General features: G+C 40.7%; 1 protein-coding gene across 1 annotated transcript in view; it reads right to left on the reverse strand.

Annotated features, from left to right (window-relative positions):
• The window catches only part of Kiaa0825 (KIAA0825 ortholog), a 442,157-nt gene that overhangs the window by 271,828 nt on the left and 151,024 nt on the right, over positions 1-19,305 (reverse strand). Inside the window, exon 15 of the mRNA XM_057790199.1 lies at positions 12,485-12,624. Coding sequence (XP_057646182.1) covers positions 12,485-12,624 — 140 coding nt within the window. The remainder of the gene's footprint in view (positions 1-12,484; positions 12,625-19,305) is intronic.

Below are 19,305 nucleotides of genomic sequence, written 5' to 3' on the forward strand. Positions count from 1 at the left end.
CAAAATATTCACTTACTGTTCTTGTGTGGCATACGGCAGTTCATAACCACCTATAATTCTAGTTTAATGGGATAGGACTTTTTGTTTTTGCCTCTATAGGTCCCAGCATGCAGGTGGTATACAAAAGCTTATGCAGGCTGACATAAATAATTAAATCTCTAAAAAAGTCAGAAACACGCAGGTTTCCTCCTTCTCTTCCAAATGCAGGTATATTTCTTTCTTTCATTTTTCCCCTTTTCCTTTTTTCTGCCTCTGGGTAAGACACTGGTTTATCCAATATAAAATTATTTAGGTATGTATATCTTTATAATGTCTTCAATAGTGAAAGAAATGGAAACTGACGAGGTCAACTCAGAAGGCAGAGGTAGGAGGATGGATGGATGTAAGTGAGATCGGGTCAGAAAAGGAAAGCAAAGAAAAGAAAAGAGAAAAGAAAAGAAGAGCAGAGGAGAGGAGAGGAGAGAAAAGAGATCAAATAAAAACATCAGCAAGTTCTGTGTACCTAAAGCATCATTGTGTAAATATATGTCATTCACTTTGTTATTTGCAATGAATAATTTTACTCAGGAGAAATCCTCTAATATGACACCATCTGCCTTGTCCTGTCTCTCTCATTCTCTTCCACAGTCAGTCAATCACTTTGGTAGCTTCTCCACCCTTCTTGTCCTCCACACTAGGGAAGGAGTCTCAAGCCAGGAACACTGGTTGAATTAACCAGTTGTTTTGTTCTGTTTTTATCTTTTGTGGTATGCCTGACTGTGAGGACTTTCCTTTAAACCATGATTTTCCTTTAATTAAGACAGACTTTGCCAAGGCAAAACAACTTGGTTTTTCAGATCAAGTAGTGCACTGGAAAGTGGTCAGTGGGGAGCTGGGGGAAGACAGGTATTGGACTCGGCACTTCAGTATTGGCACTCTTGAAGTCACGTTCTTTGACCCTGTACCTACCAGCAATGATACCCAGTAATAAAGCTGCTACTTTAACTTCCATCTATTCTATCAATACTTTATACAGTAAAATGAATATAAGATTTTGAACCAGATCCCCTTTGATAATGCCTGAAGAGAGTGCACAACATCTTCAGCTCCTTTCAATGCTGAACTTGTTACTGCTTCAGAAAAGGATGCGCATCAGGAGGGTGTTTACGCAGCTAACACAGGTTTACACCTCCATTACACACCAGCGTTTGCTCTCCAACCATGTTTACCTTTTACTTTCTCTAAGATGCTAGTGAAAAGCTCCTGCTGACTAACTGCAGGACTTGGCAGAAGTGTTATAGAAGAGTGAGCCATGTGCTCAGGGATGCTGAATCAACCAGACAGTAACGGCACTGAAGAAAAGAGGCTAAGATGTTAGATGAGAAATGTGAGGGCAGAACATACAGCATTCAGAACAAGGAAATCCAAAACAGTAGACCAATAAACCAGCTATCGCAGGGGGAGGGCAACAGCACCTAAAAATAATTTTAAGGAAAGTATATAATTTCAGTGTCACAACAAAGCTCACTATGAAAAACAAGATCAAATTTGAATCTGAAGGGAGTTAGTTTAATGATACTGCATTTAACACTTGGTTCCCCCCCCCCAGATCCTGTCTGAGAAGTCCTAACTATAGCTGAGCTTCTCTGATTTCTATTCATTTACTTTATAAGGTTTGTGCTTTCCACTTTTCACCAGCAATCAAACCCCTGGAAACTGAGCTATATGAAGGTAATCTCCATGTGCTCATGCGGACAGTTGCATTTACGGCCTCTAACAGTGCCTAATACTACTTAATGCCCTCTAAATAGAGAACTCAGTTATAAAATTAACTGGATCATTTCCAAAAACTCATCTTTAGAAAAAGACTCATCTCAGAAAGTATTGTGTTATCTTTTTAATTCACATGAAACAATAGACTTTCGGAAAATAATGGCTCTTCTTTCCTTTAAAAAAGGATCACTTGAAAAATCATGTGCAAAAATTATACAACTTCTCTGCATGTGTTTCCATATTTACACAGTAGCCCTGATAATTCAAGGTCACAAAGGAACTGATATGTTAGATCACATCGAGTCGCTAAGGAGAAAGATGCTACAAACCCTGTAGGAGCACTCGTAGTCCGATGCCCAATCCCATTACACATTGTGTAGAAGTACATTGACTACCAATGGACACCTAGTTCCTGTAGCCATATTAGACATTTTAAGTACCCTTAAAAAGATGGAATGCAAAATATCAGAGTTAGAAGTCAAGCAAGATTAGGTCTGATTCTCCGTGTGTGCAAGATAGCAAAATCCATACTGCTGATGTCCCGAACTATTTGTGAAGGAGTAGTAAGAGAATTTGAAACGATTTATTTTACCTAGTTTTCATCTACGTGACAGACACGAGGGAAATACCTTGCTAGGCACATAGACGCCCAAAGAAGGGGAACTTCATCTTGTACTATTTTATGATGACAGCTGGCGATCTCCTACTGTGTTTGGCAGATGTCAAACTCAGATCCAGTCTCTGAGCTTTCAGAACTATTTTTTTTCCTACTGTAGTGTAAATACATTCTATCTGCAAGGTGTGCAGTCTGAACCTGGGCAGAAAATGGAGATCAAATGGTGAACTGTCTCTGTCCAGGGGTGGGCACCATTAGCAGGAGCAGCATCACCTGGAGCCTGTCAAAAGCCAAAAGTCAATGAACTGGAATCTCTAACTTTAACGCATTCTCAGTTCCAGGTGCTTGTGTCTCAACAAAAAAACTTGATTGATATGATCGTCCTGCCAACACCCAGCAGCATCACTACCCACATCTCTGTAGATGGAGCCCACCCTGGATAGTAGCTGTGTCTGAGACTATACAGATTTTCTGGAGTCCACTGATGTCTCCAGGCTAGTACATTAGTCATTCCCAGAAAGGACCTTGAAAAACACTAGTATAAAAACACAGAGGTACTCCATACTGCTCTCAGTAAGAACATGTTACAAATCCAATTTAAAAAATCATTGATCAATTAGAGACCTGTAGTGGAATTGTCGTTATTGCAAATGCAGCCAATGACGTCAGTGTTAGGTGAACTAAGAATACTGAGAAGGAGCTCACATTAAGGCATTTCCTAGAATGGGGCTTTGGTTATACCTAGGAAGTGGTGTGTGTGTATACACACACACACACACACGCACACACGCACACATGCACACATGTGTGTACCACAACAAAACACTAAGCTAGCTTCTGCCATACTGTTTGATATTAGAATATCAGGAAATTATACTACATGGCAAGAGAATTTGAACTGATTCAACTACTTTAGGTCAACTGCTGTGCACTAGTAGCAGCCAAACATTAGCTAGCAGTCTTTCCAGATTCATTTCTTGGTTATTGTTGGACATTTTGTAATCTTTTAAAGCATACTATGTCAATTATCAGTTTTATGATTGCTGGGTGCTCCCTAGACTTCCTCAGCACTGTAACTTGCTATGCATTCGGTGACTTTATTTGATGCCTGTGGTTTGGAGGGCCGATGCACAGACTCCTGAAGCCAGGTACAAGGGTCCCATACTGCACTGCTGCCTACTAGCTGAGCAGCTTAGCTTTCTCTGTGTCTTGGTTTCTTCTTTTGTTAAATGAAGTGTACTAACACACTGTAGTATCATGAGGAGTCAGTGAGAAAATTCATTTAAAGCTTTTAAAATCAGTGCCTGGAGCATGTTAAATATTACATATTTGATAGAATGCTATTACATTATGGTGGAATATCACCAGAAACCAAGAAGTGTCACTGGGGATTATTTTGGAGACACCAAGCAAAGAAAGGCATGTTCGTCTTACTTCATTCAAATATCACTTAGCAGCAAAAGCCTCCCAAATGACAAATGGGAAACTGCAAAATGTTCTGTTCTTTTGATGCTACATGTAAAAGCCTTGCAGGTCACATGCTCTCAGCAAATCATATGTGTGTGTGTATCTTTGTATACACATATATGTATGTAAAGGCTTTACATTGTTTCTAATATAAGTACGATATATACTTATATATATATATAAGATACACATATATTTACATATAAAAACAGGCTTTGCCATTGTTTCAAACACAATATACTTGGCACAAAATTTTTCTTGATAACCATAGTTAGAAACATCTCAAATTGGAATGGTATCTTATGATTTCAGTTGAGAATCTCTTATCAGACATTTTATATTATAAATCTATCTATCTATCTAATCTCAATATAATATTTTCTAAGACAACATGAAATTAAATTTTTTAGGTAAGCCAGAAAGAAATTACTTATGAAGATGTCTCATGAGAAGTCAAGAATCATTTTGTTTAATTAATAATGTTTTTCTTTTATAAGCATATGATCAAACACATAATTTCTATAAAAATTAGTACTAATTTACTTTTATGAACATTATTACAATAATTAATAAATTCTATAAACATGTTTCTAACTTAAAGTGACAAGAATTCTACAGGAGCTTTGTAACATGAATGGGCCTGCTCATGGGGTTTCTGTCCTGCCCAGTACCCCACAGCCGGCAAGCCCCAAAGAAAATCACACAGAGATTTCCATAAGTTATAAAACTGATTGGCCCATTAGCTCAGTCTTCTTATTAGCTCTTGTAGCTTATATTAACCAATTATTCTTATCTATGTTAGCCACATAGCTTGGTACCTTTCTCAGTCCGGCAGATTACATCTTGCTTCTCAGTGGTCTGGGCAGGAGTGGGAGGAATGAGCTTCCTCCTTTCCAGCATTCTCCTGTTCTCATTGCCCTGCCTCTACTTCCTGTCTGGTTGCCCTGCCTATAATTCCTGCCTTGACAATCAGTGTTTTATTAAAATACATGATTGACAGAATACAGATAATTCTCCCACACCACTTCCCCCTCTTTTTTTTTAAACAAAGGAAAATATCCATAGTCCATTTTTTGGGATTATGGGCGTAGTATTCCAGGCTACTTCCTGCTGGTTGGGGGTGCGGATAATGTTATGGGAACCTAAAGAGAATTATCATCAAGTCCTGACTGGAGTATCCTGTGAGTCTTGATCACCTCAGGCAGCAGTCCTGAATCTGTTTTGGATGTAGAACTCTGATATCAAGCTATCAGTTCCTACCGGAGATTTCTCAGATGGTCTTCCTTGATCAAACCTGATTTTTCTTAATTCAGAATGAATTCACAGTTTTTCATTTCCTGAGGAAACAAAAGAAAAATCTCTTCTCCAAAGTAACATACCTTTTGATTTCAGTTTTGAAGTCAAGGTATTTTCAAAATACCTATCTGGAATTAATTCAGCAGCATTTATAAGCAAATATCTTTTAGCAGCTGTTGCTCCTTCCTCAGCATTCAAACAATTCAAAGAGAACATAATAGTATCAAGAGTCTCTGTGTATTTTCTATCTTTATGTGGCTTTATTTTAACCTCTATTTCTTTTATTTTTACTTTTACTTTTTGAGACAGGTTCTCTGTATATCTTTGTCCTGGAATAACTTATAGACCAGGCTGTCCTTGAACTCACAGAGATTTGTCTATCTCTGCCTTCCGAGTGCTGAGATTAAAGGTGTGTGCTACCACACCTTGAACTAACAGAGATCTGTCTGTTCCTGCCTCCCAGGCACTGGGATTAAAGGTATTAAAGGCATGTGCTACCACACCTTGAAGTCACAGAGGTCAATCTACCTCTGCCCCTTGAAGTCACAGAGGTCAATCTACCTCTGCTTCCCAAGTGTTGGGATTAAAAGTGTGTACCACCACACCCAAACTAATGTCTTTCTTTCTTTCTTTTAAGGACTTTAACCCTTTTTAAAGTCTGTATATATTTTTAACAAACTGTAAACCATTTAGAGGGTTTTTTTTAAATCTTTCTTTACTGTGTATCTCTCTCTCTCTCTCTCTCTCTCTCTCTCTCTATGTCTCTCTCTCTCTCTGACTACACAAGTCTTTAATTAACCAAGCAACATGGGTGGGATTAAACAGTGGCTTTGACAGCTGGATCCAGTCCATTTCTTGGCTTTTTGTGATTTCAGCCTCATGGTGGAGGTACTGACTGTAGCCATGTTTATTGTCATAACTCTATGGTGTTTTTAAGGTCCTTGTCAGCAAGCAAGCTGCAACAGCCAAATGCTCTCTCTGTAGCTGACCTCCTGCCTCAAAGAGTCAGAGTTTGCACTGACAGGATGGCCCAGAAAGCCAGTGTTTTAAAACTTTTTTCCTGCTACGGCTGAAAACTGAGAAGCATGCAGTCAGCTTTTCATCAACACCATTTAAGTGTTTCATGTCTGGACCTCTTAAAGAGCTGCAGGGTTTTGCAGCTAAAGCTGAGTCAGGAAGGCTCTCTTAAATGAGAGCACTTGCCTCTAGCAAGCAGAGCAGATCCGAGAGATTGCTGCTACCAAGAAGCCATGCTTTACTCTATTCTTTTCTGCCCAGAATTACTCTCTCAGGTTTTAAGTGGATGCAGTTATCCATGTTGGGCACCATTCTGCAACATGAATAGGCCTGCTTGTTGGGGTTTCTGTTCTACCCAGTACCCCACAGCCGGCAAGCCCCAAAGAAAATCACACAGAGATCTCCATAAGTTATAAAACTGATTGGCCCATTAGCTCAGTCTTCTGATTAGTTTTATAACTTATGGAGATCTCTGTGTGATTTTCTCTTGGGGTTTGCCAGTGATGGGAAACTGGGCAGGACATAAACCCCAACAAGCCAGCCCTCATGTTACAGAGCTTAATATAGTGGTTGCTCAACTGAAATGTAATAATTTTGCCACTTTATATTCAAGCTATATGAAGTAGGTTGGTAAATTCAATATGGGACAATACCAAAGCTGACACATAAAGTAAATAGCCTTACAAGAACGTATCTGTGTTTGGAAAGTTCAGCAAACATGCTAATGTTTTCTTTAAGGACCATACCTGAGACTGCAAGTCTCTCCCAAACAGCATCCTGTGATACACATAAGGAGGTGGCCATCAGTTTTGAAAAAAGATGGATTTGTTTAAAAAATCCAGTTTATTATTCAGAAGTGCATTTTCTTTTATTTTACTAAGTTGCATTAATATAATAAGAAAAATGTGAATTCTGATTTTTTTTATATTATTCTACATCTGGAAAACTTTATCAATAGGAGACCATTTCTTCTAGGGGATAATACCCTTCAGTTTCAATAATTATATCAGAGTAACTCTCTGAAATTTGTCAGATACTATCCATGTCATTTAGCCATTTTGTCTGAAAGTTCAGAATATGTATATGAAGAAAATATATATGAAATCACTAAATAACAGGGGAGAAAGTGTTCAAATAGACATTTTTGTCAACAAATGAAGTTTCCAGTGAAGGAATGAATTACCTCTATTCAAAGTCATGCCCAAAAGTGTCCCATAAGAATGCCCCAAACAACCCAGGATATTGTCAGGACTATTACCCGCTCTCTGCAATCTGACAGTAAGATCTACTGCTGAAGAAAATGCCAACATAACATGTTGAATGTAGAGAAGTTGAGCTGCTGTCTAAAGAGAGCCTTCACTCCTAATGACAAATGTTCATGGTAATAGAGGGTACTTTGCTACCAAAAGAGAAATGCAGACAGCTAACCAGTAACAAACAAACCCTTCAATCTAAATCGATGACTGGCTTGCAAGATGTACTACTGCAATAGTGACACAAAGCTACTTATGAGAGTAACCAAAGAATATCTAATTGGATTTAAGACCCACTCCAAGAGATGGAACTTCTTCCTGATACTGCTTGGTTGTCCAAGAACCTGATACAAGAGTGGCCAGGGATTTTGGGGGAAACCAAACACCACTACTGTTCTTCTAAAGAAACACGACAATGGAACGATTTCTCATGACATGCTGCTATTTTCATAGATAAGTGTCTTTCTCAGCCATCGTCAGAGAAGCTTCTATCTGCAGTAGATAGAAACAGATGAAGAGACAATTTTGAAGAAAATTGATGCTTCCAGGAGCAGAAATGTCTTACTGTCATAAAAACATTATGTTATTAAAACATTTTAAATTCCATATTCTATAGGTCTCTGAAGTGTTTGAAGAACATCTATCTATATAAAATATATCTGTATGACCTTGCTCACATACTGAACATGGCCATAAATTTGATTCTTATAGTTGACTAACTACTAACATACATTTCTTAATTATCTTAAACAATGTGTGATAATAGCACTTCAAGAATTAGAAAATTTAGTCCCAGTCCAGCTGGCCTTGGTGAGCTCCTGTTAGATCAGCCCCACCGTCTTAGTGGGCGGGTGCACCCCTCGTGGTCCTGACTTCCTTGCTCATGTTCTCCTTCCTTCTGCTCCTCATTTGGACCTTGGGAGCTCAGTCCAGTGCTCCAATGTGGGTCTCTGTCTCTATCTCCATCTATCGCCAGATGAAGGTTCTATGGTGATATGCAAGATATTCATTAGTATGGCTATAGGATGGGGATATTTCAGGCTCTCTCTCCTCAGCTGCCCAGCTGGACTGGGATTGAAAAAGCATGGGATAAGACCAGATTCTCTGAACATGGCGGACAATGAGGGCTGCTGAGAAGCCAAGGACAATGGCACTGGGTTTTGATCCTATGGCATGTATTGGCTTTGTGGGAGCCTAGCCTGTTTGGATGTTCACCTTCCTAGACCTGGATGGAGGGGGGACGACCTGGACTTCCCACAGCGCAGGGAACCCTGACTGCTCTTTGGACTGGAGAGGGAGAGGGAGGGGGGGTGGGGGAAGAGGGAGGGAAAAGGGAGGTGGGGAGGAGGCAGAAATTTTTTTATTTTAATTTTTTCATTTCTTTTTTTTAAAATTTATTTCTTTATTTCTTTATTAAAGATTTTTGCCTCCTCCCCGCCACCGCCTCCCATTTCCCTCCCCCTCCCCCAATCAAGTCCCCCTCCCTTGTCAGCCCAAGAGCAATCAGGGTTCCCTGCCCTGTGGGAAGTCCAAGGACCACCCACCTCCATCTAGGTCAATTAAGGTGAGCATCCAAACTGTCTAGGCTCCCCAAGCCAGTACGTGCAGTAGGATCAGAAACCCATTGCCATTGTTCTTGAGTTCTCAGTAGTCCTCATTGTCCACTATATTCAGCGAGTCCGGTTTTATCCCATGCTTTTTCTGACCCAGGCCAGCTGGCCTTGGTGAGTTCCCAATAGAACATCCCTATTGTCTCAGTGTGTGGGTGCACCCCTCGCGGTCCTGAGTTCCTTGCTCATGCTCTCTCTCCTTCTGCTCCTCATTATAACCTTGGGAGCTCAGTCCGGTGCTCCAGTGTGGGTCTCTGTCTCTATCTCCATCCATCGCTAGATGAAGGTTAATATTCAGGAGGATGCCTATATGTTTTTCTTTGGGTTCACCTTCTTATTTAGCTTCTCTAGGATCACGAATTATAGGCTCAATGTCCTTTATTTATGGCTAGAAACCAAATATGAGTGAGTACATCCCATGTTCCTCTTTTTGGGTCTGGCTTACCTCACTCAGGATAGTGTTTTCTATTTCCATCCATTTGAATGCAAAATTCAAGAAGTCATTGTTTTTTACTGCTGAGTAGTACTCTAATATGTATATATTCCATACTTTCTTCATCCATTCTTCCATTGAAGGGCATCTAGGTTGTTTCCAGGTTCTGGCTATTACAAACAATGCTGCTATGAACATAGTTGAGCATATACTTTTGTTGTATGATAGGGCATCTCTTGGGTATATTCCCAAGAGTGGTATTGCTGGGTCCAGGGGTAGGTTGATCCCGAATTTCCTGAGAAACTGCCACACTGCTTTCCAAAGTGGTTGCACAAGTTTGCATTCCCACCAGCAATGGATGAGTGTACCCCTTTCTCCACAACCTCTCCAGCAAAGGCTATCATTGGTGTTTTTGATTTTAGTCATTCTGACAGGTGTAAGATGGTATCTTAAAGTTGTCTTGATTTGCATTTCCCTGATCGCTGAGGAAGTTGAGCATGACCTTAAGTGTCTTTGGAGCCTAGCCTGTTTGAATGTTCACCTTCCTAGACCTGAATGGAGGGGGGGAGGATCTTGGACTTCCCACAGTGCAGGGAACCCTGACTGCTCTTTGGACTGAAGAGGGAGGGGGAGGGGAGTGGGGAGTGGGGGGAGGGGGAGGGAAAAGGGAGGCAGAAATTTTTAACAAAAATAAAATAATATATACACATACACACAAAGAATTATAAAATTATAATACCTTAAACAAAAGCAGAAACATATATACAGTATAACAAAAATAAACTTAAATTTGTATCAATATAAAAATCAAAACAATGTAAAATATTTGAGACTAGCTTGCCTTTTTAGTTTGAACGTAGATTCAATAATCTACCTTTTTATCCTATCATTTATATAACTCCCTTTTTTCCTTTCAGAATGAGATCCCTGAATATAATTTCCTTTGCTTAGTTACTTCCCTTACCATGATCAATAACAACTTGTTAAACAATGACAAACATCCACTGAAAGACCGAAACCCACCCACCACACCTCTCAGAAATATGGACATCAATTACTTCCTGTTGTCTGGGGATCACGGCATCTTTCGGGGACCCTGAGAGAATTGAGGTTATGGTAAAGTCCTAGAAAATCTAGCTATTGTCTAGTATTGGTTTGATGGGAAGGTGCAGGGCTTATATGAAATCCTGGCTGGAGGAACCTAATTGGTTGGACCATCTCAGCTAGCAACCTTGAAATTGTCCTAAGCACTTTGTAGTCCAAAAGTCATCTTTGGGTGGTGCTTACCAGCTTAGTGGCATTACTACAATTCAGGTGGATTCTCGATTGTTTTGGAGACTTCAAAGGTCAATGTTAGGAATGGTCATGGATCACTGCAGAAAGCTTAAACATTTTAAATGTCATATGCAGCAGATCTCAGAGATGTTAAAGGACCACAACTTGTTAAGTATATGAGGTACGCAAAGTAAATTCCTAGTTATCTACTTTAAACTCAAGCCTGAAATCACATATAAGAAGCAAGATGAAGAGCTGGAGAGATGGCTCAGCGGTTAAGAGCATTGCCTGCTATTCCAGAGATCCTGAGTTCAATTCCCAGCAACCACATGGTGGCTCACAACCATCTGTAATGAGGTCTGGTGCCCTCTTCTGGCATGTAGGCATATACACAGAATATTGTATACTAAATAAAAAGAAGCAAGATGAAGCTTATTTCTAGAATTAGTGCTCTATATGACCATTACTATTATGGCATAAAGCTTAAATATATGTCTTATAAACTTTGAAATAGCCAGGTGAGATCCCGGTGGTGGTGAGAAAACTAAAAACTTACCAGAAATAACTGGAGCAGTTTGGACAAGGGAATGCCACAGGCCCCATTTATAGACACTTGGGCTGGTAGCATGTAGGGACACTTCCCTCATTCACATACAAAAGTGACAACAGTAAGCCAGCATTGGAGTTCAGAGAAATAAGAAGCCAAGATGAAGAGTGTTCATGCATCTGAAACAGAAACAGGCTCTGCACATTGGGAGAAACAGAGTGGCTTGGGGCCTCTAGATAAGAAAGACCAGTGAACCAAGCTACAGAGGAACTTGGGCACAAATACGGGTCTGTGGCCCATGTAAGGGAATTCCTGATGGGGTGTAATCAAAAGGTCGGAAAACTCATCTAGTTTGAATGGCAGAAGGACTTGGATGTGAGCCTGCACGTGGGGAGGAACTAGACAAAAATGAATCTGATTTAGGAAACTCGACTATCTGGATTCATGTGTGATCTAAAGAGGAATCCATATGTTGATGTGGAATGGTGAGAACGCTCTGCACAGCTGAGTGGTGGACTCGGCTGTCCGGATTCATATGTGATCTAAAGAGTTATCCATATGTTGATGTGGAAGCGTGAGAACACTCTGCACAGGTGAGTGGTGGACTTGGCACTGTGTTCACACAGCACTTCTTGCTGTTTCCTCAACAGTACTGGCAGGGAAGACATTTTAATTAAGAGGATTATGGTTTCTTACTCCTCAATATTCACTCAAATTCTCTTGACATTTACTTCTCTGTCCACAGCAGAAACGACTGTATACCATAGCTGCTGGTTTGCCGTCTGTAAGTACTCTTCAAGACAGACTAAAATTCCAAGTGCTCATCTAATGTAACTTATACTTATTTACTATCTAATTCAGGTTTGCCCTTTGAACATGTAACTGCCTTTTTCCAGTTTTCTCAGGCATTTCAAGCCATGAAAGTTGATACCGTCTATAAATTGGCACTTGTGACTGAAAGCACCATAAATAAACATTCTTTTACTTGGAAGTCCTGAAATAGAAAGATCAGTCAGGTTGGTTAGCAGGTCAGTAACTCCTTCGCTGTGACAGTCCATGGCTGCCAGTACATGTTTGGTTGCCACCCTTTGTCCAATATTCAAGTAGGAAAACAGTTTCATTCAAGTTTGACAATGACTGGGGATTTTTTTCTGTTGTTGGACTTGTTTTGTTTGTTTTATTTTGTGTTTAGGACTTCTTGAAACTACAAATACTTACTTGAGCTTTTCAGCAGTATTCTTGGTATGAGGCCATCACCATGGAGCAGGGTTTCCAGAAGTAGCTTCCACTTACAGCATGGCTGGGATAAGAGTAGTTTCAACTGGCCCTTGGCGTTCAGTCCTCCAGCTGATGCAGGCCTTTCAACATGCAAGACAAGATGGAGTAATGAAGTTAATCTGTCTATGAAATGAATAGCCTAAAGGTCAAGATGTAATGCTAACCCCTTCAAATGTCAATTCCTCCCAGATTACTCTGAAAATGCTTTCATGCTTGCTTACTTTAGGGTTGCTCAGGAAGGAATTACATTTAATCTCAACTAGCTAAAAGTAAATTAATGCTTGGTAGCCTGCCAAACCTTAAACTGACACAAAATAACCATGCCTATATTTTACAGAACTCTATTTTTATTTCTCTTTACTTTTTCATAGAGAAAAGAAAACCACTCACACATCTCTTTTGAACGTCATCATTTGTTCATTCAGTGAAGGCATAACAAGTGACTACTATATACTATTAGCTTCTTTTCTTATTTGGGAAAGATGGTCTAGTGGGATTTTGAATACTTTGAACAATGCTTTATATTGACATTGCTGATAAAACTAAAGGAATTCAAAACTTCTGTGAAGGGTTAGCCATGATCTAATTATTTAATAAGAAAATCCTTAAATCAACATGCTATTATCAGAATTAAAGCTACCACTCATCCTGTGTCCTACTTAAGTACTGTCTTCAAGAGAAATAATCCCAAGACAAAGAGCCTTCTGCTTTCTAAACTGTCATCAGTTTTGAGCAGAAAATCAGCTTCCCCAGGGAACTGCTTTCATTTCCTGTGCAGCAGGGCATCAGAAAGCAGGGTTATCAACAGCATTCGTCATCTCTCCTCCTGAACCCCCAGTGTGGCTTGTATCAAAGTCACAACAAGAGCGACGAACTTACAGCAACAGCAGACCCGAGAGACAGACCTGCTCTATGGCAGGAGCGGTGTGATCTGGGTGGTGTGGAAGCAGGAGTGTGCGAGGAGCAATGACTCCCTAAGTGAATGGCCATTAGAAACCGACACATCTCAACTGCCAATCTCCGACAGATGAGAAGCAGCAGCGTGAGAGAACGTGCTTAACGCATACACAGAAATTCTTGTTTGTTTCTCATTCTCAAACTCAGGTTGGCCCAGAACTCACCTCACAGTATCGCATAGTCTTGCCCCACCTCAAGGCAATCGTTCTTCCTAGGAATCCCAAATAATGGGATTATAGGTATGAATCATCACATCTGTCTTAAATTCTTCAGCTTCCTTTTATTAGAAATTGCAGGGGTAGGCCACAGAAATCTGTGCCCTAACAAAGTCTGTCTAGGAAACTCGGCTTCTTGTTAAGGTTTGGGGGCACTGCTACAGGCAGTGCTTCCTTAAACACACTCATAGAAACAGAAATTATTCAGATCACCTTCAGGTCTTTTTGTCTTTGGACACATCCAACACTAGCCTTGACTTGCTGGTAATAATGGACTAAATGTGTTGTTGCTCCAAAATTCAAAGGTTTCGACTTCAATTACAGTGTGGTAACATCTGAGGATGGGGTCAGGAGGTGGAGATGTTGTGAGTGGGTTTAGAGCTCTGAGATGAAGAGCTCAGAGAACTATCCTGCCCTGCTTTGGCCATGAGGATACAAAAATACAAGAATTTTCCTGTTAGCAACCTGGATGAAGGCCTTCACCAGAACCTGACTGCTGGTACCCTCGTGTTCATCCCAGTATCTTACATAGCATCCTGGGTTAACTCAGATACCATTTATCCATGGAGCTGTGAACACTCTATATTTACCTCAATTTTACCCATATGTTCTGGCTAGTTTTAGTTAATTCAACACATGCTGAGTTATCTGAAAGAGGGAATTCAATTGAGAAACTGCTTGCCTAAAATCTGATTGTAGGCAAGCACAGGACATTTTCTTAGTTATTGTTGTAGGGGGGCCTAGTCTATTGTGGATGGTGCCACAACCCTGGACAGGTGGTCCTGGGTTCTATAAGAAAGAAGGCTGAGCAAATTATGGGGAGCAAACCAGTAAACAGCACCCCTCCATGGCCTCTGCATCAGCTCCTGCCTCCAGGGTTCTACCCTGTTTGAAGTCTTGTCCTGACTTCCTTGGATAATGAACTATGACGTGAAAGTATAAGTCAAATAAACCCTTTGCTTTTCTCCCAACTTGCTTTTGGTTGTGGCGGTTCATCACAGTAACCCTAAGACACAACCATTTAATTTGTAGCAAAAATTCCACCTTCTCTGAAAACTCTTCACTAAATTTTTCTCCTCATGGTGGCCTCTGAACTAAAAATTTATGACAAGCTCACACATTTCGACACTTAATATTTCACCAGTTAAATCACTTCATCATCCATCTAGACTCAAGTGTCTTTAGTATATTTGTTTTCAGTCACCCAAAGTTTCTACCACTGTATAATGCAGGTGATGCTGATTGATTTGATTTGTTAGCATGTACATGGATAGGCAAAAAAGAAAAGAAAAGAACTTTGCATTTAGAGCAAGAGAAGAAAAAGAGAAGGATCAAGGATGAGGCATTTCAAAGCATTTCCTCCTTGGCATGGCATCAGGAACATTTCATAACTGCCTGATGCACAAAATTCTTCACTCTGTACTTTGGATGAAGTTAGACTTTCCTTTGTGAAGCCTTGAATACTGGAAACAAGAGTAACTCCTTGGGTATTTGGGCAGTTCTAGATAGAAAATTTCTGCCATGGGTGGCTGATGTAGAAAGAAGAATAAGCAATTTAATTCTCAGGCCGGGTGGTGGTGGCACACGCCTTTAATCCCAGCACTCGGGAGGCAGAGGCAGGCGTATCTCTGTGAGTTCGAGGCCAGCCTGGTCTACAAGAGCTAGTTCTGGAACAGGCACCAAAGCTACAGAGAAACCCTGTCTTGAAAAACCAAAAAAAAAAAAAAAAAAAAAAAAATTCTCAGCCAGTAGAGTCAAACCATGGCTGCTGAGCATCTCTGGAAGTTGGAGTTACTTTCCATTTACTGTGCTGACTCTTTCCCGTTTGGAGCCTGGTTCCAAAAGACACCATGGTCATCACTACTTCCTTCCTGAACCTTGGGTGTTGGGTTCCTAAGAAGCCCTGCAGGGTGCCATAGAGGAAAAGCAGCGGGTGGCAATTGTTACCCATATCTTTGTTGGCTAACTTTTCCAATCTATGTGTCACACGTGAGTAGTGACACAGCTGGGGACGGTTTGGCTGGAATGTACAGTGAGGGTTTCTGATGGACAGCTGGAAGGAGACCGGAGCAAGATCACAGGAAGGCTGCCTTCACAGTGGGACTCTGTATCTACTGGAGAGTTTAAAACAGGGGAGATTCCTCATATGTTTGCAGTGTAGAGAACTGATTGGAGAAAATCAGTGTTTTTAAGGCAGTCCCTTGTTCATATAATAAAGTAACTGAATACCTGGTTAATAATAAAGCCCTTCAGTTAACAGATAGGAAGATGCTCACTGAAATGCACCTTAGTTCTTTAATCTTCTAACTTACCACAGATTTTGAAATGTACAGTAGAACGAACCACTATGCGGAAAAATAAAATAGTACAAACATTCTTCAGTCCCCAGGCTCTGAGTAATGAATGCACTGAAAGTCTGTGGGAGGCATATGGAGAAGCACATGTTCACTCGTCCTTTGAGCGGGTAGGCTGTGAAAGTGAGGAGTCTGAGCAACGACAGAAAGTGTGTGTGTGTGTGTGTGTGTGTGTGTGATCAAACGTGTACATGTCAAATTCTACTATGACATATGAAAGAGAATAGAAATTTACAAATCATAAAAATGCATACATTTCATCCTGGGAGACAGAATAAATTCATGGTTGGTTTGTACTAAAATTATACTCCAATAAATGCTGTGTTTCTGGGCTGTGGATTAACCCAAAGAATTCCTCAAATCCAGAAGTAATGAGGTTCAATCTTTATTTATTTATGGACATAACAAATGATTTTTATAGAATAATCATATGAACTTTTAGCTTTACCCTAGCTGTATGACTATAAAGTACCTCATTTATAGTTTCTCCAAGTTTTCTTTATGTACTCATATGCTTTTTTTTTTTAACTCAGTGAACTTACTACTCCTAGTGTACACTTTTTCTTATTTCCAACTTTACTGTAAAGCCCAGGCCAGGAGTTCTACATCATACTCAAGTTATGATATGGGTAGCATACTGGTCAGATTTTATGACCATAAGTTCATTTATCCTACCAAATATGTGTCTTAGAGAAGCTACTAGATGGTGGAATGAGCAGTGTGATGCACAGCCTGCAGGTACACCCAAAAGCGTTGGCTACTGTCCTTGATAACAGTGGGCCACAACAGACTACACAGGTCCAGGCACTGGGAGGTAAACATAGGACTTCTATGATGAAATGGTGTGGGGACAGAGAAAGTTCTAACTAAATGTACGAGAAGCAGATGCAGTTTGGAGTGAATGTGCACTGCTGACAGGAGCACGGCCACGTTAATGATCCCAGTATCTCAGATTCATGGGGACTGCCAGAGCCTTCCTCAGTCTGCGTGGAGATACTGACAATGTCTACAGAAACTATCAACCACAGCTTCCTCCTCCACGTCACTACACCCTGAGACTAAACAGTCAAGGAATAATCTACAGAGAATACCTAAACCTGCCATATTTTGTAGCTGTCTACCATGAACTGGCCTCTATATCCTGCTGTATACCATGAACCTGCCTCTTAATCCAGAGGTATACCATGAACCCGCCTCCATATCCTGCTGTATACCATGAACCTGCATCCTCATCCAGCTGTATACCATGAACCTGCCTCCTTATCCAGCTATCTACCATGAACCTGTTATCCTGCTGTATACCATGAACCTGCCTCCTTATCCAGCTGTATACCATGAACCTGTTATCCTGCTGTATACCATGAACCTGCCTCTTTATCCAGCTGTATACCATGAACCTGCCTCCTTATCCAGCTGTATACCATGAACCTGCATCCTCATCCAGCTGTATATCATGAATCTGCCTCCTTATCCAGAGGTATACTGTGAACCTGCCTCCTTATACAGCTGTATATCGTGAACCTGCCTCCTCATCCAGCTGTATACTGTGAACTTGCCTCCTTATCCTGTTGTATACCATGAACCTGCATCCTTATCCAGCTGTATACCATGAACCTACCTCCTTATCCGGCTGTATACCATGAACCTGCCTCCTTATCCAGCTGTATACCATGAACCTGCATCCTTATCCAGCTGTATAACACGAGCCTGCCTTCTTATCTTGTATGCCGTGAACCTGCCTCCCTACACAGGTGTATACAAAGACCTATCTCCTCATTTTGGATATATAAAATAAACACACTGAGTCTCCCATTTCATATCAACCAGAGCATACAGCTTTTCTGTATGTGTGTCCATGTGTCTGTCCTTTCTACATTCCCTCATGAGCCCGGTCATATCAACTATTGAGGATGGCGGCCTTAGTGACTCCACTGATGGAGAGTGGCTACAGCAGGACAGAACAGCTACTCAAGGGATGTGATGATGATGGTGGTGATAATTACCACTTTGGTGATGATGACCACAATTATCACTTGCACATTTGAAAATGACAACTACCTACAGCAGGAACTACTCTAGTTGTCTTAAGTGCTAGTCTGTATTTAAACTTTCTGGGGGTGGGATGGGATTGAGACAGAGTTTCTCTGCATGGCCCTAGCTGTCCCAGAACTTGCTCTGTCCTGGAACCAGGTAAGGCTCAAACTCTGCTTCTGCCTCCTGAATAATATGACTAAAGGATTAAAAGAGAGTACCACCAGGACTTGGTAATATCTCTCTCTCTCTCTCTCTCTCTCTCTCTCTCTCTCTCTCTCTCTCTTTCTCTCTCCTTCTCTTTCTTTCTCTCTCTCTCTCTTTGTGACCAATTGTGAAAAATCAATGGCAGGATTCATAGCCCTTAAAATGTGGAATAGATTTCAGTGGTATAAAGAAGAGACCACTTGGGAAGTCAATAACTTTACCTTTTCTTGTCTTTACCTCTTGGCATGTGCTCGATAGATCAAAGGGGGAAAGAATGCATACAACCTTGGTGCCCTTAACTTTTAGACAAGATCGGATATAATGCCAGGGAACTGAAAGTCCTAGAGAAGAGCTGTGGAGTCTGGTTCTGTTGGTAGAGCACTTGCCTAGCATGTACAATCTTCATGGCAAACACAAGTGTGGAGATGACGCCTGTAATCTCAGTACTTCAGAAAATCAGAAATTCCAGGTCACTTTCTGCTATGTCACAAACCCAGGGTCTTTTGTGAACATGAGATCTTTTCTACAAAACTTCTCAAGTAATGACTGACTCCTGAGAGTTGTTTAGGTGTGTGCTTCAGAACCCTCGTTCTTTTGTTTGATAACTGGAACTGTGCATTCTGCATTGCTTCTCAAAATCCTACTCCTAATCTCACAGCTTGCACCCACTGAAAAAACTTTGGCAATTAAGAAGTGTTAAGAGCTGAGGAGGAGTTCTCTGCTACAGTTTTTGGGGTCACTTATGTACACTATCATATACCTTCAGTGATGGGGCAGGATACAAGATCAACTAAAAATAAATCAGTAGCTTTCCTATACACAAAGGATAAAGAAGCAAAGAAGGAAATCAGAGAAACATCACCTTTCACGATAGCCACAAATAGCATAAAGTATCTTGGGGTTACACTTTCAACGAAGTGAAAGACCTATATGACATGAACTTTAAGTCTTTGAAGAAATAAATTGAAGAGGATACCAGAAAATGGAAGGATCTCCC

The sequence above is a fragment of the Chionomys nivalis genome, chromosome 15 (genome assembly GCF_950005125.1).
Source record: "Chionomys nivalis chromosome 15, mChiNiv1.1, whole genome shotgun sequence".
NCBI lineage: Eukaryota > Metazoa > Chordata > Mammalia > Rodentia > Cricetidae > Chionomys > Chionomys nivalis.